Genomic DNA, 22618 nt, shown 5'->3' on the forward strand with positions numbered 1-22618 from the left:
TTTCTAACGAGAAACTTGGGTTAGTTTGCAAACTATATATAAAATTCTAAAGACCTCAAACTTGATTGCTTACAAAATCCCAAGAATTTTTTTTTTCATTTAACATAATAAGCAATGTCTTATTTTTCTATTAATTCGCAAGTTTGTTTTGTTGTACTATTTCGCTGTTTATTTGGAAAAAATTAAGTAAATTTAGTTTGTTTTTATGATTACAAATTCATTTAAATAAAGCTGAATGCAATCGACATATTCTGTTGGAAAATAGTTAAAATCAATAGTTTAATAACTAATTAATATTCTTATTCGCAGTTTTTTTTTCCTTAATTTTTTTATAGCGATTTGTAGATTCTTGGGGAATGGTTCTTCGCTGATTTCTTTCTTAAAATTTGGCGTGTTTTCCACATTTCATTTCTTTTACTACAACATATCCATCAAGTTCAAGAAAAAGTTAACATTTTGGATTTTTTTTTTTAAAGGTGAGCGACTTAATTCCTGATGCTGCCTCATTACATCACCGTCCCGCCAAGATGGTTCTCTCTCTAAACGATTCACTGAATAATTTCATTAGTCTACTGACTCGTAAGTTCTGGCAATTAAGAAAGATTCTCGCCAATCCATCTCACCCTTTTTTCGCCATCCTTTCATGCCAAAACCTTTTCTCCTAGTCTAGAAAGTCCCATCTCTTATGGATGCTGCTAACCTTTCTTCTTGTAAACAGGATGGAAACTCTGCTACTATTTCTATTTACCACGAAAGGAAATTAAGGCTGTATGCCTATGTATATACCTTTTGCTCACAAAAGGCACTTCTGGGGGATGGCCGAGGGGTTAGTGGAAAGGCAGCACCGCAATAAGGCAAGGCACCCAGTAATAAAGCTTGATGGATTGCAAACAGTAATTGCTTGGGTCTTAACTCTCTCGTAGCAAGTGGTCCAGGCAATTTGGTTAGCCCCCTTCGCTATTTAGCATACAAATTGCGCCCGGTGACGACTAATTACGAAAACTTTTGGAGGTTTGGCTTTCTGGATGGTTGGGAAAAGGCGGGAATGGGATGGACTATGCCTCGGATTCTGGTAATCGGTCTGACGTTCATATTTTCTGCTCGGATTTATAGCTGAAGGATGGGGATAATTCTTGAACCCAGGGTGATTCTGGGTATATAAACTCCCACTTTCGTATAATCCGTCAAGTGGTCACTCGGTGTTTGTTATTAACCCCTGGCCTGCATATTTTATGAGCTTTCTAGGTCCACATTCCAGTCTCTTGAATATGAAGTGATTAGGGTTTTTGACTGACAGGTACAAGTGAGACCAGCCATTGAATTTATTTAGACTTGATAGGAAGGTTTTAATCCTTAATATTTCTTTTCTCGTTTGCTTTGCCTTAATATAATTGCAAATGTATTTTCTATATTGTTTAACTTACGTGCCTCTTCACAATTTTTAAAAAAGCTAAAACTTAAAAATTATGGATTTTGAAGTTTTTAGCTTGTTGCACCATTTCGTTGTCCTTTTATATGTACGTTGTTCTTACACTCTTTTTAGTCTAACTTATGCTATTGTCTGTCTTTTTTAATTTTTCTTCGTTGATTTATTCCTTAATATTTTTTACTGTGCCTTTTTTTTCTACACAAATTTAAAACTTGGCAATATAATAATAAGCCACATTTTCAACTAGTACAGGAGAGCGTTTTTGAAGACACACTATTTCGGTGTAGGCAATTATTTCTGTGTATTGTACTGTTATCCAGTGAAAGTTCCAGTAACTTCTACCGTACTGATACTGAAAAGAAAGAGACAGTTTGTTATAAAAATGTCATCTTTGAAAAAAGTGAGGTTTATTACTACTTCACCCCAAGCACTTCTATTGTAAAATTTCTTTGAATTGAATACCTATATTCTGATTATAAGAATAACTAAAGTGGCTACAGTAGTAAATTTATTTCTGAAAACAGAAAAAATAGTGCAGGTATTTGAAGAGCAATCAGTTTAACATTTTTATCTTTTTCATCAAATAATTACTTGTTAATTTCTCCTCAAAGCAAATAACGAAATTCTGTAAATTAGATCTTTAAAAAATGCAAACACTTCATCATACTTGATAACATCTCAGCAGGCTCAGTTTTCACAAATGTGTCCAAGTGCAATAACCCTTCTTTTTTTTTAAAAAAAATTTCTATGGAGTGAACATAGGCAACAACAAAAAAAAAGGCAACTTCCAAGATTCTGTTTTGACATCGGGAGACGGATCACATGTTCCATGTTAGACAGTTCGAGATTTGCCTTGAATCGAGGGTTTTTGTCAGATCCGCCAACTTGACAAGGAATGGTTCGTCTCCTCCATTCTCGCCAAGGGGTTTCTATTTGGTGAGTGAGTGGGCTCATTCCAACATCTATCTGGCGCGTCCAACTGCGAGACGACTCAGTGTAGAAAATAGATTGGAACTTTCTGTCTTTGGAAGGATAATCCGTCATTTCTATTTACTTGAAGCAGTTGTGCTTGTTTTCATTCAACTGCTCGTTTTGTTGCATAATGTGTGAGGAAAATTGGCTTTGTAATAAAATTTGAGTATGAAAGTTGAGATTTCAGTTAAAGTTGATCATATGCTTATTGAAATTTATTTTTGGCTGAGGAAAATTGGGGTTTTCATTTCAGAAGGAAGTCTGTGATACCACTGTTTATATTTTGTTTAGTTTAAAAGTAATTTTAAACACATCTGTTCGAATGCTTCTGTATTCCCAAAGATCACGCAATCTCAATAAATAACAAAGACGTCATTAGAAAATGAAAAATAATGTGCTCCTCGCATATAAAAAAATAGGCAACTTTCTTCAGACTGGAATAAGAAAATCTGTACATTTCAATTCTACTTCCCTGTCTTAAAACTAAAATCTGGTGTTTTCTAGATTAATTTATTTTTAGAATCTTTGTATATTATTAGAATCTGTGTCAAAAATGAAATTTATTTCATTTTTGACACAGATTCTAAGTGTGTATATATACACTTCAGTGTATATATACACTTTGGGCGTAATGTAATATTTCAACCAGGAAGGGAAAAAAAAAAGTGTTTAAATTCTGATCTCTGTTTGAGAATTAATGATTTTAAAAAATCCATTTTGAAATGCTGGATGAAGCTTGAATATGTTTATAATAAAAGCCACCCACCTCTTCGTTAATTCTTTGTCGTTTTTTCAACCTTTCATGTTATTAATCCCGTCATTTCAATTGTGACAATGTGTTTATTTTTTACTTAATTATCGTTTTCATTTTCGTTGACGATTTTTAAAATATACATTAAGAGTGGTGATTACTGAACACCGTGCATATGTAACTACTAATAATTGTATAAGTTTACTATTGTAATACACCGTATTTTTTAAGAAAAAAAGCATTTCGCCTCTAGTTTACAATAATCCTGAAGCTAGAACTATATAAAGCACTTAGCATTTTTGATATCGTTATTAATTTATTTCACGCATTTATATCACATTTTGTTGTTGCTATCTAAAACTTTTCTTTAATGCTCCACGATGTAAGAATTAAATATGAAGGGGAAAAAATCAGCGTTAAACATTAATCAAAGCTTGTGTTTTATATGTGCGGAATATAATAAATATTTGTTCTTAAAAAAGTTAGCGAATATTCTCATTCTCGATATTCTATTAGTTTTATTTTATTCTGGTTTTAGTGGTCAGTTTTTTTTCATAACTGTTATCTTTTTCCACAAAAACAAATGAACCTTTTCAAAGTCGTTCTATTCCTTTCTCTAAACACTGCCAAATAGTAAATTTTGCCTTCTCTCATAGCAACCCCCCTTGAAATTTTCCCAAGCTTTTCAATAAAGAAAGATATAACTAAAAAAACAAATGAATAGAGAACAGGAATGAAGCATTATATATATAAAAAAAGCGAATACAGAGAACGCCAATCAGGACCTAGTAATTATGAAAAGGATGGTCCCTCTCCTGTGAAGAAAATGCTGAGATAATCGAATTCCAGACGCGGTAATTAGAACGGAGCAGAGTAGGGGCTCTTCGGCTTTTACCTCCCTACTCAATTAGAAATCTCCCCGACTTTAATCTATCTCCATCCTCCGATATATCTATAAAAGTATAGGTATATGTATAGATATATACTAGATGTATAGGCTCTTCTTACTTCCACTATTTCGTCAGGTTTCAACCTCTAAGCTTGCCTTTTAATTCCTTCTACCAAAGGAGTAAAGCTATTTTTAATTTTGGTTTGCACTTTCCCCGTTCTGGAAAGCAACCCTTGTCTCATTGTGTGTCAATTGTTATCTCAGAAAATGTGGAATTCTTGGAAGAATTTTCTACTGGCTTTAATTTCTTTTTTTTATATCATAGTATTAAGCGTTTTTTTATTGATTTTTTTTTCTCATTTATTTTTATCGTAATTGTATTACACCATATTTTCCTTCTTTAATTTTTTTTTTCTTTGCATATTTGAAGTTATTTTGTGCATAAATGTATTTACTGTAATTCACTCGTTCGTTGCTGGAAATTTTAAGGCCATAAGATAAGTTTAGCAAAGCGTTTAGTTTAAATAATGCCGTTCAAATTTGGAGCCATATAATATGGTGTTAAGTTTAACCTTCTTATCGTACTTCTTAAACTTGATTTCGCGATATGCAAAATATGCGATAAACGATATGTATGAAATACGATACCATAAAATTGCTTGAAATTTTGAGGAGTTTAGATCCATAATGCTGTTCAAATTTGGAGCAACCGTGATTTGCTGTTAGGTTGATTTGCTTATATCGTACTTATATCGTACTTATATCGTTTTATATCATAGTATTAAGTGTTTTTTTATTGATTTTCTTTTCTAATTTATTTTTATCGTAATTGTATTACACCATATTTTCCTTCTTTAATTTTTTTTTTCTTTGCATATTTGAAGTTATTTTGTGCATAAATGTATTTACTGTAATTCACTCGTTCGTTGCTGGAAATTTTAAGGCCATAAGATAAGTTTAGCAAAGCGTTTAGTTTAAATAATGCCGTTCAAATTTGGAGCCATATAATATGGTGTTAAGTTTAACCTTCTTATCGTACTTCTTAAACTTGATTTCGCGATATGCAAAATATGCGATAAACGATATGTATGAAATACGATACCATAAAATTGCTTGAAATTTTGAGGAGTTTAGATCCATAATGCTGTTCAAATTTGGAGCAACCGTGATTTGCTGTTAGGTTGATTTGCTTATTATCGTACTTCCTAAACTTGATTGCACGATACGATAACTCAACATAAATGGAATACTTGATTCAATTCAACTCTTTATTTAGGTTGCGGCTTGTTTGTATCGTATTATGGTTCAATGTATCAATGTCAGGGTTCTACTTAGAATTAATTTCTCTATGAGTGTCTATTCTAAAAGGAAGAGATGAAAGTTAACCCTTCCTATTTCATTAATCTTGTCAATATCAGCTAGTATTTAGGATAATTTTCTGAAAATTGGCTGTAATTATCTAAATGTTCATTATGTTAGAAGATGTCTTTATTGCGTTATATATCATAAATTAGAAGTATTATTTGAAAAAAAAAATATTTTTTATAATTTTTTAACTTATGAAATCTCAATTTCTCCCATACATCTCTTACCACGTACCAAAAAAATATATAATAATCATAAATGAATAAATAAATTCTTTCTAAAAACCTATACTTTTTTTTTTGTTCAACTTTTATTTTTTTAAATTAACACTTTTATGCAGTTTCTATGCATTAAGTAAATTTTTTGGTCTATGAATGAGTTTTTTATTTAGCAAAACTCATATTTCACATCATTCCCTTAATCATACCGATTCAGAATGCTCCAGCTTTAGATTTATTTGCATAGTTATTCATCAGGTGGCGATGTTAACAGATAAACATAATCACTCAACCATGGCCAAGCACCTAGTACCTTTTTCAGAGCTAGATCTTTTAACAGCCAAGATAGGAATGCCGCGTAATTTTGACCCTGGTCAGACGACATGGGCAGCGCCTGAGTTGATACCCCTATCTCTCCAAACTTCCACTCCACAATTAACGAGAGAACTTTCAGCCACGACAGGATAGAACTCACTGCCCCCTGCTCTCCAATTACACAGTGAAAAAATAGAACTATTTTAAAATTATTCTAGTCAGCAGCTCTATCTTTATTTGTATCTTAAAAAACTCCCAACAGAATGTAACAAGGCGTGTGTTTCTATCTTTTTCCATATCTCTTTATTTGATTTTTTTTTTTTTCAAATCGTCGTTTATTAGAAAAATTGAAGGGTATCTTAATCAACAAAGAGCATTGATATTTTTTTAATTCGTTCTCTGTTTTAATAAAGTTTAAAATAGATTTCAGAAAATTGTTTATTATTTCTTGTCTCTTAAAAAATTTTTTAGATTGGTAGAAACCTCAAGGAACCATTTTCTGTATATTAAATTCCTATTTTTTTCTTTATAAACCTTAAAACATTTTTAGAGCCACATTTTTGTCATTTCTATCGCTTTAACGCAAATAAAATCTCCCAATTCTTTTAAACATTCCTTTATTTATCTACGTTTTTTTTTTTTTTTTTTTTTTTTTTTTTTTGTCAAAACCTAAACCGAATCTGAAAAAAAAAATTTTTTTTTATCTGTTGGCCATATAAAAACTTTTATTTATTTAAAGGGGAAAAAAAGATAGAGGGCTTTATTTAGATTGACGCTTCAAAAAAACCGCGGCAGACTTCACACCGGGTACCTTTTTTTTTTATGTACCCTAACTCAATCGGCCGGAACGAGGTACAAATGAAAAAAGAATCCAGGTTAAACTTCTTTACGCGTTCTTCTACAATTAACCCCCTAATCTTCTACCCGGGCTCACACACTATCAAAAGGGGAGGGTGAAATTCCTGAAGGAAAACCGGAATTTTGTCCCAGCTGCACTCGGGATCAAGGATGTGACAAGCTGTCGCAGAACGCTGTCAGCCGCCGATCCTTAGTTGATCCTGAGCATCTTGTGAGGAGGTGAGCCTTGCTTGTCACGCTTTTAAAATCCCCCCTTCCCCTTCATGTACGCCCCACGTAGGGCGCTCACTATCTGAAACAAGGGGCATGGATGAAGTGGATGAAAATGCCCTAAAGATGTGTTGTTTACTGGTTTTGTTTCGCATTATTGATGTTTTCGAATTGGTTTAAAATCGTTTTCTTTCGATCTTTTTCTTCGCTTAAACTATTTTTGTTACAAAATGATATCTTGTTTTCATTTTGGAAAAAAGGCTGGATAAAAGTTTAGTGATTTAAGTGAAACTGTTATTCTAAAAAAAATTTATTTTCTTTCAAAGCATTCGAACTTCTTTAAAATATTTTTTTATGTGTATGACTGTTAAATATATTCAATCTTTTATTGAAATTTAGCTTCGACCGAAGGCGGCTTTTTATTTAATGATCTCATAATGATGTTAAAACAAAATACTGATTTGCATTTTTAACTGAAATTTTCGGTTTCATCTTATCGTTATTATAAGAAAAAAAGTTATTTTAGATTTAATTTTTTTTTTAGTTGTAAAATTAAGTACACTGGTTATCATAAATTAAGGAAAATTCACAAAAATCGCGATAACTCAAGAAATTACACATGGAATTTTATGAAACTTACCCACAATATACAACACATAGTAAGGTATTAAACAACATAAAAAGAAATTATCAGACATTAATAGTAGTATAGAAATTAGCACATGTATAAAATAAACAAATTGGAAGTATCAGTTTGCAATAGAAAAAGTACCTTTAATATGGAATATGATTGCCTCTAGAAGCAATACAGCACAAACAGCGATGTGTGATGCTTTCAATTATGCGGTCTATCAGTTCAATAGGAAGTGAGAGCCATTGCTCTTGTAAAGCAGTTGCAAGCGTGGCAAGGGTCTGAGGGGGCGGATTGATGGCAGATACACGCCTCCCTAGAGCATCCCAAACGTGCTCGATAGGATTCAAGTCCGGGGATCGAGCTGGCCACTCCATGCGAGCAATTGTTTCCTGTTGAAGATAATCACCAACAATGCGAGCTCTGTGTGGTCTTGCATTATCGTCCTGTAACAGGAAGCAATCACCAATTGCCCCGGCATATGGGCGCACATAAGCATCAAGGATGTTGTCTCGATAAACCTGAGCATTCACGGTTCCCCTTGGAAAGACATGGAGGTATGTGCGCCCTCCTAAGGATATGCCTCCCCAAACACAGACACTGCCTCTTCCGTATGCATCTCTTTCACGGATGTTTGATGGATGATAACGGGTCCCAGGTTCTCTCCATATCAAATAACGTCTACTGTCACTTTCTAGACTAAACCTGGACTCATCCGTAAAGAGAACAGGCCTCCATTGATCTGACGTCCAGTGGACATGTTGTCGGGCCCACTGCAAACGGTCTCTCCTATGGCGTGATGTGAGCGGCACGCAAATGGCTGGTCGTCTCGCATACAGACCACCTTCGTGGAGCCTTCTGCGCACAGTTGACGTTGACACCAACCTTCCGGTGGCTGCAGCAAGAGAGGATCTAAGATGTGTCGGAGTAGCGGTTCTATTCCTGCGTGCACTTAATGTCAAATATCGGTCATCGGCACTGGTCGTAACAGTTGGCCGTCCTTGACTGAACCTCCTAGATGCCGAATCTGTGGTTTGAAATTGCCTCCAAAGTCTATGAACCACAGATGGACTCACATTTAGCCATCTGGCCACTTCTGATTGACTCTGCCCTGCCTCTAGTCTCCCGATGGCTCTCCATCGTAGTTCTTCAGGCAAATGATGCCTAGAGGTCATTATTACGAATTGGCTATCTCAGATTTTCAATGTCGCAATCACAGTAAAATTTGTGTGCTTTCTCTCAAACTTGGACTTTTATGCTCCAGGCAGATGACGTAAGCCGAGTGCAGCGCCACTAATTTGCATATTGCAATTTTACTCAGCTACTCTTAGTGGACAACATATGCAAATTTTGCACGGTTTGGCTTACTTTTGAAAGAGTTATCGCTATTTTTGTGATTTTTCCTTAATTTATGATAACCAGTGTATTTTGACTATCCTGATACAATTGACATGGCGTTGATTACATCCTGTAATTTTATCGCATCATTGCTTAAATTACATCGTGTTTAATTGATAATAATAACAATTCAAAAAAAATTTTGTTCTGATTCTTAAATTCAGCAAAATTATTTTCTTTTGATTGCTATTTAATCGGTTTTGATTTTAAATCTATATCATGTATCCGACCATGTAAATTTATATCATCTAATAGACAACAACAAAAAAATATTCTGTTTAATTTATAAAATTTAAGAGCTGTAAATAAATTTTAAGAACGTGAAACATGGAATGCATGATTGCAAATTCGTATGAGTGATTCATGTATTCTGTGAATACGAATCGCTTCCAATGTATTTATGATGCAGCGTTGAAATTACACAGTTCATATAATTTCACATAATAGTTATTTTTGATAATTTTACTCATAGCTAAATCTTTATGCGCCTAACAGTATATGCACTTAAAAGGACATTGTAAAGTAATTTTCTCCCAGATTATTTTAATTTTATATTATAACCGTCGTTGAACAGTTTACGACTACTAATGTTCAACTCCGTAGCCTTGTAATTTTTTACCATTTCAAAAGACAAGGTAACTCCTGCATCAGTACCCCCAGAGGTATGATTTGTTATGGGAACATGGCGGAATTTGTGACTCGACAGATTTTAACGTGCATCGGTTACCATTTACTTCGGCCGGCGGGGATCGAACCCATGACATCTTGGATATGGGTCCAGTGCCCTACCAGCCAAGCTATCCCGGTCTCCCGAATTATTTGCAGATTTCGATCTTCTAACATTCAACCGGTCTGTTCACAAAATTGCGTCTTACCTCGCTGAACAATTTATAACCAAATCGCGATGGAAATTTTGCACGCTTTTAAAAAAATTTTATTATTCAGGGATTTATATAGATTTTTTTTTTTAGAAATTAGAGGCTTTTTTCGTTTTAATAGTTTTTGAAAATAAAATTATTCGTCATTTAAAAGAATGATACTTACTTAACTGAAGATAGTTGTATTTTTTATTTTTGGTGAAACCACAAAACATTTTGTGCAGAATTTGCTGATTTTGAAAAAAAATTTTATTTAAGGTGGAAAGCACATGATTTTTAATTGTGTGGCCCATCTTCAACTCTAGGGGGAAATCGATTTTCCACGTTATTTATTTGTCAAAGGGAAAAAAAGGTGTAAGAAAAATGTGTTAGAAAAAATTTCCTTCGTTTAGTTTTCAAATTTGTCAGTGTTTTTATTTTTAACTGCGAGCGAATACTTTGTTTTATATATTATTTTTTTCTCTCGATATAATTGTCCATGAATAACCATAGTTAAAAGATTAAAACTATTACAGCTTACATAGTTAATATGTTTTTGCATAATCTCATATTAGGACACTTTTTTTTAGATTTCGAAGATTTGAACTTTCTTATTTTTTTTGCAGAAAACACTGCAGTGCTTTTGAACCTAATGATTTACACCAGTCTCGTGAATAATAAATGTAATAATAAACATCCTGATAATTATAATCTACATTTTAGAAAGAGTGTCTCATATTAAGGACCTTTTCCTCTAACAAAGCACCCAGGGTGATAGAATTTTGGAAAAGACTTTTGGTCTTAGAAGAAGAGTAAAAAGAGGGGTACTTGAGAGATGAGAAGGGTAGGGTTGGTGGTAAAAATGGGGTGGAAAAGATTTTCAAGCAGGCGCTAGGGGTAATATAGTTTCGATTTTCTTTTCCTTCAAACTCCCTCCATTCCGCCGCAAAAGCCATGAAATATTCAGGCACTTTTCTGCTTGGACTTTAAGTAGGGAGCTTCGACGATAATGATATTAAGTTGGTTTCAAGATTGATGGCTCCCCGGGGACTTTTGTATAACACGGGGAGCTCCTTCCCAGAATTTGAAAGGGGGAGAGAAGAAAAGGGTTTTCCTGTGAATACCGCACAGTCACCTGAGGACAGATGAAGAACGTTCTTTAATGAATTAGTTGTTGACCCCCCTCTTTTCTATAGGAACGTGCCTCTATGCTGATATGATTAGAACGACAATAGAGATGAAGGCGTGGGTGTATCTCATAAAACTTAAAGCTAAAGGGAGTGTGTAGAACGGGAAAAAAAAATGTGTCCTGAATATGCACTGGGCTAGTTGGTCATCTGTCACAACTGTCGTTTTTGACCTCCCGCTACTACTTTTCTTCGACCTCCTCTCTTGGAGGCGTGGGTGCTGATTGGGCAGACGAGGATAGATGGAGTTGAAAGAATGGTGGGGGTGGAGGACGATCCCTTGCTCCTGTGATGTCAAGGTGGGAGACAACATCATTTGTAAAGCGTCAAGAGTGCGTTGCTGTAAAGCCCAACTACCGCGATTTTATTTATTTCTTGTCCTATCTTGGTTTGTTTTTGTTTTTGGAGAGAATGGACGCGAGAAAGGTGGCTGGGCTGGACTTGGCTTTTATCATGGCGCGAGTTTTATACTTTTATTTTTTGGGTGTTAAAAAGAAGCATATTTTTTCGAAGAATTTATGCTCTTCTGTGAATTGAATGTTCTGTCAAATTTCTAAGAAATGCATAGCTTGTCACTGTGATGAGTTGCGTTTGAGTGGGAATGGGATAACTAGATTGTCTGTTTGTGTTGAGGTGAATTTACATTGCTGTAATTTTTTTGTTTCAGTATTTTAGAAAATGGAGTAATAAAAAAGGGTGAAAAATTATTAGAGTATATTTCTGTATTTAATAAATTGTATTTATTTTTGTTAAAAAAGGCTTTTAATGGAATTACTTTAAAAAAATTCCTAAATCTGATTAAAAGGCACATTCATTTTTATTAAGAAAGGCTTTTAATGGAATTTCTTAAAAAAATTCTTAAATCTGATTAAAAGGCACATTCATAATTTAAATTTCGCATTGAATTTTATTTTCAAAAAAAGTATTTTCTGTTTAAATATTCTGCGCATATTTTAATTGAAAATATTTTATAACTGTGTCCCTAAAAAAGAATAATTATATTCTCAAGTAATTCTAACGTTATGATGCACATGGCGTGTTTATAGTTTATGTATGTTTGACTTGTTTTTATTAAAAGTTTTGAAAAGAAATAATAAATATCCTTGTTTTTATCGGTATGCGGTCATTAATTTTATGTTCATTTTATTATTTTCAAATGCTTTTGTTGTGCTCCGTGTGTTAATCGTTTATTCTCAATTATTAACCTTCTATTATTAATAACTAATACAGTTACAGTTGATAATTCTTAAGAATTTATCACATTAACGTGTCGTTAATAATCACATTTGAAGATTGTTAATTCAATATTATTGCCGGTAATTACCGGATACTATTTATTATTAATAAATTCTTAAATGCTATTAGCCAGTTAATATCATTAATTTTCTTTACTTACCCTAATATAAGTATTTATTTTTAGTTAATATTAATTACTAACTGTAGCATGCAGAAAATAACTTTTAACTCTTTTTTTTCTGTCCCGAATTTACTCAAAGAGAAGTGCCCCGTTGACAGTTCTATGCTTTTGTAAAAGTATTTCCTTCTTGTTTGTTCTCTATTTGAGAAGAAACTAACTTTACATATACGCGTTGTATAAATTGCTCTATTCTGCTTATAATGTTGAAAATATTCTTTAGGTTCTAAAACTACTTCTGTGTCTCCGTAAAAGTGTTTCCTCCTTGTTGATTCTCTGTTTGAGGAGAAACAAACTTCGCATATACGCGTTATTTAGAATTCTCTATTCTGCTTATAATGTTGAAAATATTCTTTAGGTTCTAAAACTACTTCTGTGTCTCCGTAAAAGTGTTTCCTCCTTGTTGATTCTCTGTTTGAGGAGAAACAAACTTCGCATATACGCGTTAAGTAGATTGCTCTATTTTGCTGATAGTGTTAAAACCATTTTGATTCGAAAACTACTTCTGTGTCTCTGTAAAAGTGTTTCCTCCTTGTTGATTCTCTGTTTAAGGAGAAACTAACTTCGCATATACGCGTTAAGTAGATTGCTTTATTCTGCCAATACCGTTATAACTATTTTAGTTTGATTTTTGAATGATGTTTTATAACATTTAAGTTAATTTGCTAAAGTATAGATGTTAGTTTAAATTATAAGAATGAGCCTTAAAACGAACATTATTGTTTACAAAAGTTGCCTTAAATACGTAATTTCATTTACTTGGGCGGATTATATTTCTACTTCATAACTGTATTTTGAAACCAATCCTAAGTTTCGCGTGATTTTCTGACATAGAATAAAAAAAATCCTCCGATTTTCCTTTCTGATATTGGATTGTCCTTTGAGAAATTTAGCGAATTAGTTTGGTTAATATTTAAAAAATATATTTTATTTAAATTTCATTAAAAATACTCCTATCACATTCCTTATGCTTAGAATGTTAAAGAAATCATATTTAATAGCTAATTTTGGAAATAAATACAGATAGAAATGTTATTGCTAATAATATAGTTTAGAATTCAATAAAGATAAATTAACGTGTAATGCTCATTGTCTGTATTTTTACAAAATCTTTTTTATATCTGTAAAATTTTCTTAATAAATGCTTATTTCTCTGCAAAAGCATATAAATATTTTATCTTGAAGCATTCATATTTTTATATAATAAGGTTTGTTTTATGTGCTTTTAAGTAAAATTTCAAAAACCCAAGCATCATAACACATGGAATAACATCTACCGTTAAGCTTTGAATATATTTAATTTCACTTACTAAAAACCATAGCACTTTACTGTCGGAAGCATGATCACGAACACCCTTAAACAAAGAATTAGCACGAAACTGGAATATCTCTTGCACAAAAGAATATTTTAGAACCGGTAAAATTTTTCTTCGCCAACCTTTTCACCCGAAAGCTTGCAAAACTTGGGGAGCAAAGGGTTAAATATAACTACGACTGCTTCTTCCACAAAACTCGAACAAGGAAAATCTCTTACACTCCTCTGAACACGGAAATAAAGGTGCACCTAAAGTTCACTTCGCCATTCTTTTCATTTCAGTGAGAACATCTCCCCACCCCCTGAAAATCGCCTCAATGCCACATGGCGTTAACGGAGCGCACATAGCACTAGGCACAATAAAGGAGAGGGGTAGGCATCACATCAGATTAGCAAACACCAGGCTTAATGTGTGCCTGCAACTAATGTAATGTGCGGGCATAGGGCTTTGTTTAACCCTAATCTTTTGTCTAGGAGCTGACAGGCGTGAAATGCAACGTCCGGCACCCCCTGCTTATACCCCCCTTTCCCCTCTGTCGGAATTCTTTGTTCTCTCGCTCCAAATGAGCCTCCCTTATTAATTTGTCCGCTCAACGAACTTTTAATTGGAAACAATATGGAAAAGCTTGATGAAGCGATACATGTAAAGTTTGGGTTCTGCAAAACCCATCTATGGGAGCTGTAAGCCAAAACTTTCGGTCAACTACCCAGATAAAGCAAAATTGGGATTGCTTTTTGTTCCGTATGAAATGAAGCGGCAGTTTCAGTCATTGTTTGATATTTTTGTCTTTTTTAGTAAATGAGATAATAACAAGGAAGGATGTTCTTTTGTTCTGTTCTGTACGAAGTGTCTTTGCGTAAAGAGAACGAAGAAGGAAAAAAAATCTTAGTTATCTGAAAGAATTATTACGATTTCAATGAAATTTCCCCAGTTGCAGAAAGGCACATCAAGTTTTCGAATCATTAATGCCAAAAAATTTAGATAACACAGTATTGGGCTCGGTAACCAGCTCGTAATCGTGTGAATTTATACTAAATATGATAAGTGAGGCAGGTTTCAAAGCCGACTCAATCAATAAACTCTCTCCATTTTCATACAGTATCTATATTTTTAGTTTAAAGGCAAGTTCTATGCCTTTTTTGTTATCCTACTTTTACGATTCTGGTTAAAAGCAGTTCTTCTTTGTTTATTTTATTATCTTTTTTTTAAATGATCATAACTTTACATTTTTTTAAGTAACCCTCCAAAAGAATTTTTATACAAAAAGAAAACGGTACAACGAGATAACAAACATTATTTTTTGTCGCTCAAATTAACAAATCTAGAAATTTTCATAAAAAAATAAATAAGTAAAAATAACTGTTTAATTAAAATTTTTCGTTAATATAAATACTCAAGTGCTTACAAGAGGAGAAATGTTCTAAAACGATCGTGAATCTTGATCAATTTCAAATGTCCTGTCTACTCCTCTCCCACCCTATTAAATTGGAAGTTTTTTCAGAAAAACTTGTAGCCTTCCTACTGGACCAACATCACTTCAAATAGATTTGCTATAATGAAGCTCGTTAAAAATGATCATGACTAATTAGTTCATCAGAGTAAAAATGATCATGACATGGAAACTTATATTTCATTTATGGGAATAATTTATTTATGCTACACTTTTCCGCTTATTTGTTCCATAGTTTTCTGTAAAAATTAAATCTGATGGATTAATTGGTATTTTTTCATACCTTCTTTGACTTAGGTTTGAATTTTTTATGCATTCTCAGTGTTGTTAGAACCATAAGATATAACTGCACGAATAAATATGGAGTAATAGTAGTATTAAAATGTAACTAAAAAAAAATAGCAATTTTATGAACGTTAAAGAAATATTCCTCTTTTTTGTTTATTTGTACACAATAATAAAATAGATGATCATTTCTTGATTCGAATAAATTTTAAAAAGTATAATATACTGCCGTGCAATTGAAAAAAAAAAAAAAACAACAACAACGTAAGTGCTTCACGATAGATTTCGAGAAAAGTAGCTTGACAACTATTCTCTTCCTATTGCTAATGCTAATGCTATGAACGCCAAAATAGAATTTCATAGAACTGGTGGAACAAAATTTTTAATAGGAAAACTTTTTTTTTCTTTTTGCAATATGTAGCTTATACATAGACGCCAAATATATAAACATCTCAATTTTGAAATTTTTTGTCGCTTACGATTATTTTTCGATTGTATGGCAGTATATATTTAATGAGTTAGCCTATGGAAGAAAATAATATTTCATCAAAACTTTTGCTCAACAACTAAATAGAGAAACTCATGAGCTTAAGGAACGTTCATATTCTTGCACAATGGCTACCTTAAACCCTTCATCTTTTTGTAAAAATCGTATTAAATTTCTGTGTGGGAGAGAACCGTAACTGGAAGAGAATAATTGGAGGAATTTTAAAACACCATCCTTCTCCTCAGAAAAATCTATCAGCAGCAGGTGTCGAGCCAGATCCACGTGGTGGTTAACCCTCCTGACCTCTGGTCTGTGTCATTAGTAAGCAGGATTTTGATTAATAGCCTTTACGCAAAGGCACGAGCAAACAATCGAGAGCCTGATTACCCGTGATTGCCCCCTCGCTTTTGCTAACCTCCACTCTTTCTTGATTAATGGTCGCTTGGAACCCCCCTGTCGCGATTTCAACTCCAAAGCGTTCGCAAAAATAAAGATTCTAGTTAGGTATTTTGAATTATAATCGAAGCTTTACCTGTTATTGCACATTTCGGTTGACAGGGTACAAGATTTCTGGTTTTAGCGATTCTTAAATGCCAATGATATATAGTTTTCGTTTGAAACGTAGGGATTTAATGTTTATTTGCTTTTCTGGGCGCACATTTTAGAACTAATGGATAAAAATTATTGCCATAGGCATTTAAACTTCAATGCAATTGGTTTTCCTAAATTGGACCAAAAGCTAGTTCTTTTTTAAGACAATTGTATGTTTTAGTTGTTTAAAAAAACTTGTAATTGCTTTTTAAAAAAGAAAACTTTGTGTATCTTAAAGAGCTGTAAACTATAATATTTAGCTTGTAATTATAATTTTTATATCCGAGTGCAATCGCCAAATAAGAATGAGCTTTGAGTATCAATTTTAATATTTGTCTGCATTGCAAACTGGAAGATTCCAAAATTAGGATTATATAGGAGCTCATTGTAAAAATTTGTTGCAACTTCTACAATAAATTAACTTTAACTAATATAATACAAATTTGCTGCAATATTAGCAAGGAATGAAAGTAGACAATAATATTCGCAAATGAATTACGTTTAATTATCCAACTTCAATCGATCTAAATGTTGAATTTGTTTCTATAATGTTTGTTGCAATTATTTAATTCAAAATACCGGTATATTACGTTTTAATTATAAAAGAATTCTTCTGAAAATCTCTCGTAACTTATGTATTCTTTCTTTTTATTTTTGGACCTACATATGTCTGCTGCGTATTGTTTATAAAACTAACTGCTATAAATTTAGTATATTTATTATAATTGTTGAGAGTTTTTATTGGTAATAATGTTGATTTTTCTCCATTAAAAATAACCTTAAACAGATCTGATTGTTTAAATTCTTACTTTTTAATTATTACCTATTCTCATAAAATCCAGCAAACGGTGTTAGTGGATCAAGATTTGTATTTATATTGCCAGGGCTTCGTATACACTACTGAAATTATGAGAAATTGTTAACAAATGTTAAGCTTGCAAAATTCTGGAAGTCAGCATGTTACAAACCATTTTTAGTGTTTTCGCTGTGAAATTTTAGACCGAAATACTTCATTTCACTTTTGATAAAGGAGAAACCTATATCCAAAAATTTATATGTTTACTCCTCTGTCGCCATTAGTTGAATCGCTGAAAACACTTCATCTCAACATCCTGAACGGGCAGCGTTTGCTTTACCGGATTGTTCTTTGTTTTCTTTTTTTTGCCTTTTCCGAAACATAAAGATGCGCAAGAGGAATCCTGTTACTCATTCAGGTGGCTCTTCCAGCATCCCAAGACAGAAAAAGAAAAAGAGACGTTTCATGGAAGGATGCGTTCAAAGGAACGAGCAAGAGCAGGAAAAGAGCGTTAGCTGTCAGTGGTGAAACAAAACACAGCCTCCCCGAATGTGATTAGCTTTTCCATAAGCCTTATGGAATATCTTCCCCATCCCCTCTTCTTCCATCTGAGGCACTTGATGTGGGACTAGATTAGCTTTTTGCGCTACCAGGGAAGTATATAGTACTTGGCCCGAAAACCCGGGCAGGCTAAACTAGTTAAGCAACCAAGAAGCGAGGGGTGCGTGGATACGGAGAGAAAGATATCATGAGTTATATCAGCGCTAATTGGAGAAGACGTAAGCCTAGGTTTTGGTGGATATATAAATTCCCCCCATGAGCCACCTGGTGGTGCTGCACCCCTCCTAGCGTTAACACCATCTATCGGAATAAAGATAAGAATCGGGAATATAAAGATAAAAAGAAAAGCGAGTTGGTATTATGTTATAATACTGTACCCCTTCATTCTATGGAGGGTTTTTCTCATAAAACCTGACCAGTGGAGTTTATGGGGGTGGGCCGGTCAGCTATCGATTTTTTTGTCCTATACTTATACCCTTCCGGATAATGTGGGAGATTATTTTGCCGGATCTGGATGATGCTTGTCATATTTAATGGTGCGCCCAAACCGGACTAGACCTCACCGTGGTTAGGAGGTCTTTTTTTTTTTTTGGAAGCTTTGGTGTGGGTGGGGGATCTCCTAATTGGAAGTTTATGTATCATGAAAACCGCTGATGCTATAAAAACAAGGAATGCCTTTTGATGTGGTTTCTACCGCTTTTTGTTGGAATGAGGTTGTAAAAGTTCGGCCGTCTGGAACTCGCGGTTGCGTGAAATTTGATTACGGCTGGATGTCGTTTGCTTGAACGGTATACCGTTTTTTGCAGTGTTCTAAGACTTTAAACATTTTCATTCAGTTTTTATAGCCAATTTGTGTTTTGTTATGTACCATTTTCTGAAAATTATTTAATCGGATTTTAGACAATTCTTTTGTGAAAAATTTTTCCTCTTAAGAGTTTTTTTTTTTTTCCAGTTTGTTTTTCTTATTTTGTTGTTTCTTGACAGGGATGTTGTTATGCATGCTTAACTGTATCAGCAACAAAGTTTTATCCGTCATCAACACATTTAATGAACCGTTTGAAGTTTGGACAGTTGAATATTGGAAAATATTGCTTGCTTCTATCATCTTCTAATTAGAGTGGCTTTTTGTGAATCAAAGTTTTAAAAGAAAATGTATTGAAATTTAATGTAGAATATAAATAAACGGATATAATTTCAGTCCAAATAAACCACTTCTTAAACTCTTTGGATTACCTGGTATTTAGTAAAACAATAGCCTATCTTGTTTCAATAATTGCAAATACTACTATTTTATTGGGCATAGCCGACATAAGACAAAATTGATTTAACGAATCATAATATCTGTTATTTAAATTGTAATATGGTGCAAAATTGCCTTTTTTTTATGTATATATAAATGCTTTTTGGATTTTGGATTTTTTTATTTTTACTACTGCCGCGATTTCTATACTTTTTCATACTATCTACAGGTCACTAAAAAATACTATCTGCAGGTTTCATAGTATCTACAGGTAACTTTTATCTAAAAGATAGCTACAGGTTTCATAAAACGTCATATACTGATCTTTAGCTGCTTTTGTGTGTCATTTTGTGCTTTTGTGTGTCATTATTATTATGGCCTGTTCATTAGATTTCTAAATATTTTATTTGTTCAATCCTAGGCATGTAACGAGTTCACGACGCACGTAATGAACCTGCTACGAGAACAAAGTCGAACAAGGCCGATAACGCCGAAAGAAATCGAGCGAATGGTTCAAATAATCCACAAGAAGTTCAACTCCATCCAAGTCCAGTTGAAACAGAGTACGTGTGAAGCAGTCATGATCCTCAGGTCTAGGTTTCTCGACGCCAGGTATGTTAATCTTTCTTTTTATTTAAACTGTCACTTACCAAAACCTGTCACTGATGACCTTAGACCTAAATAGCTTAACTTACTCTCTAAATCAACATTAATAGTTTGTTGACTAGGAATTTAAAATGTGTCGATTTTTATATTTCCTACATTTATATCAAAGTATGTAACTTAAAATAAATGCTCTTGAATTTTTATTAAAAAGCATTAGGGTAACATCTGGACTTCACAAAACTAGCTCTCAGTAGCTTTAAAGACGAGTAAGGTTTTACTCAATATTCATATCAATTCTATGAGTAAAATTATTTTAATTAAAGAAGGATTTGAACTTTTTTTTGAACTATAATATCCTCTTTTACGTAACAAGTTCCCTAAAATCCTCCTTTTCACCTTTTTGAACGAATAAACTGTTTCTGTAAAATATTTAGACAGCATAAGTTGGATTCAACTTTAAAAAATTTAAAATTATAATTTGTAAATTTCAATTATGTTTCAATATGTTTTTCTTTGTCGTGAGTTTGTAATATTTCATATTTGTATGTTTAAGTTTTTTTTTGATAATCAGCTACTTACTGCAATATACTAATGACGAAATTTTGCCATGCGGTTTATGTGCGCTTCTAGCAAAATCACGCTTGTAAAAAAATAACTTTTCTTAATTAAAATATCTTTCTTTTTCCTTTAGGAAACAGTGCTTATTTTATTTTGATAGATTAATCAATTAAATTACGTTTAACATTAAGTTCCATCATTAAAATTGCTTTATTTATTTATTCATTTTTTTTTTAAATTTCCACCCGTATCTACGGACTTAACGGTTTATTTTATTAAAAATTTGTTTTGCGGTCAGGGTTTGCGAATGAAGATAAAAAATAAAAAAAATTTGAAGAACCAAAATATATTCGGTAAACCGTTCCACATGGACCATATCCCTTTATCCACAAAGTCAGCATTATTCGACCTTCTTTTTCCCAAACATTTAACAAAAACTTCTTTTCCTTCCCCCCATAAGACCAGATAGAAAACAATAATGGCTCAAAGCATTCCCGGACGCTTGGCAAGGGGTAAAAGGCCGGACGATGACAGATCCGACCATGACGTACGCATGACAAGCAGAATAAAGTCCGGTCACTGAGGATTAAGGCTCCGGGACCCTGAATTGCGTCATTCCGGAATGCCTGACGCGGAAGAATTAAGCTACGCCGGGCCCATATGGGCGTGTAATGGGCCCTGCACTCCGTCGACCGTGGGCTACTCCCATAACTCTCCATCCCTGCTCTCCCACATCCCTTGATGCCTCTCTGAGCTTCATCTTCCGCATCACTTGGGGATGGAAGGATGCTGTACTGCTGCCCGTTTATTGGATTTTGTTCCCCCTTTTCCTTCTAGTGTATTGGGAAGATTTCGATGAGGATAGATTAGAGGTCTTATATATTGGAAAAGATGGCATTGCATGATCTGGTTTAACATAGAATGTTCGCGTGGCATTTCTTTTGTTTATCTAATGAAATGATTTTTGAAGTTTAAAGTACAAATAATATTATCTGTATTTAAAAAAAATGAATAAAAATAAGGCTTTCTCTCACATTAGACTTACATCATTCTGAGGCTATTTTTCATTTTTTTCTCAAATCAGATTGATCATATTTAAAAACTGTTTATTTGTTCCGCTCTATCAACATTATGTTTAATTTTTACCAGAAACCTATTACTTTTCTCAGTTTCAACCAATTTTTAATGCTGACGATTTTTAGTTTTCGGCCCTTATTAGAAATCCTTTTACCAATAAAATATGATTTATTTAAAGCACGATAATAAGCTAAATTTTCATATAGTTCAGGAGAACGATTTTTATGAGCTTTTTTGTTGTTGTAATCTACTTAATTCTAGAGACATGTAAAGTACTTACCAGGAAACAGTCATAAGGAATAGTTAAATTTATAAATATCATCTTCGAGAGAAGTGTGGACTATAGGCCCATATTTAAAATTAGATTTTGATTTTATTAGCTTATTACTACTAAATTTATATAGCGAAACAGTCTAGTAACATTGTAAAGTGTTACTTTCGTTTGATTTGTACAATTATGTATTTGTATATTAATTAAAAACTTTTTTTTTTAAAAATCCAATTATTTAATTATAAGGTTTTCTGCGTATTCTTCTTTAGTATTTTAAAAATATCTTTTAACAAATAGAAGTGTACTCAGAATGACTTGGCTTCTTATTCCAGTAAAGAAATAATTTAAAAACTCTGGTTCACTTTATAAAAAGTTATCTTTTATGCATTTCCATGCAACTTATTCCTAGAAAGATCAAGATGGCGTCATTAATCTCTACAAACACCAGTGCTCCACCGCCAACTAGAACTATGAATTTTCTTGCTTTAATGAAATCCTCCTAATTAACAAAGATAAATGCATCACTTTTGCAATACGACTTAAACTTTTTAACGTTAACTTTTAGCTCTACTTTTTCTAATGCATCCTCATGTCTTTCTTATTGCGTTAAATATGATGATAGTTTGAATTCAGTACGCAAAGCGTTTGCTGGTGGTTCGCTTCAGGGACTTGAATGATACCGCCATTTTTAAATTCCTACATTTCTTCTTATGGAAGTTTTTTCTGACCCGTGTTAAAGCACCCTTCTCGCTTCAACGGTGTAAATTAAAACGTATGAAATTTCGAGCAATAAATTTTCCTGATTGCCTCCAATTAAAACTCGAAACCACCTGCCTGCAAAAATTGCATCGTTGGGAATAGGGTTTCCAACGAAGAAGTGCTCGTG

The 22618-nt window shown here is 33.2% G+C and overlaps 1 protein-coding gene across 4 annotated transcripts in view; it reads left to right on the top strand.

Annotated features, from left to right (window-relative positions):
• The window catches only part of LOC107439046 (homeobox protein extradenticle), a 320360-nt gene that overhangs the window by 248784 nt on the left and 48958 nt on the right, over positions 1-22618 (top strand). For all 4 annotated transcript variants that reach the window (XR_006224678.3, XR_011637542.2, XM_043039033.3 and 1 more), the window contains exon 4: positions 19642-19832. Coding sequence is in view for 2 of the 4 variants with exons in the window: in XM_043039033.3 (XP_042894967.1) it covers positions 19642-19832 (191 nt within the window). In the remaining 2 variants the exon portion in view is untranslated. The remainder of the gene's footprint in view (positions 1-19641; positions 19833-22618) is intronic.

The sequence above is a fragment of the Parasteatoda tepidariorum genome, chromosome 10, assembly GCF_982258835.1.
Source record: "Parasteatoda tepidariorum strain Cologne lab strain chromosome 10, Ptep-v5.0, whole genome shotgun sequence".
Lineage (NCBI taxonomy): Eukaryota > Metazoa > Arthropoda > Arachnida > Araneae > Theridiidae > Parasteatoda > Parasteatoda tepidariorum.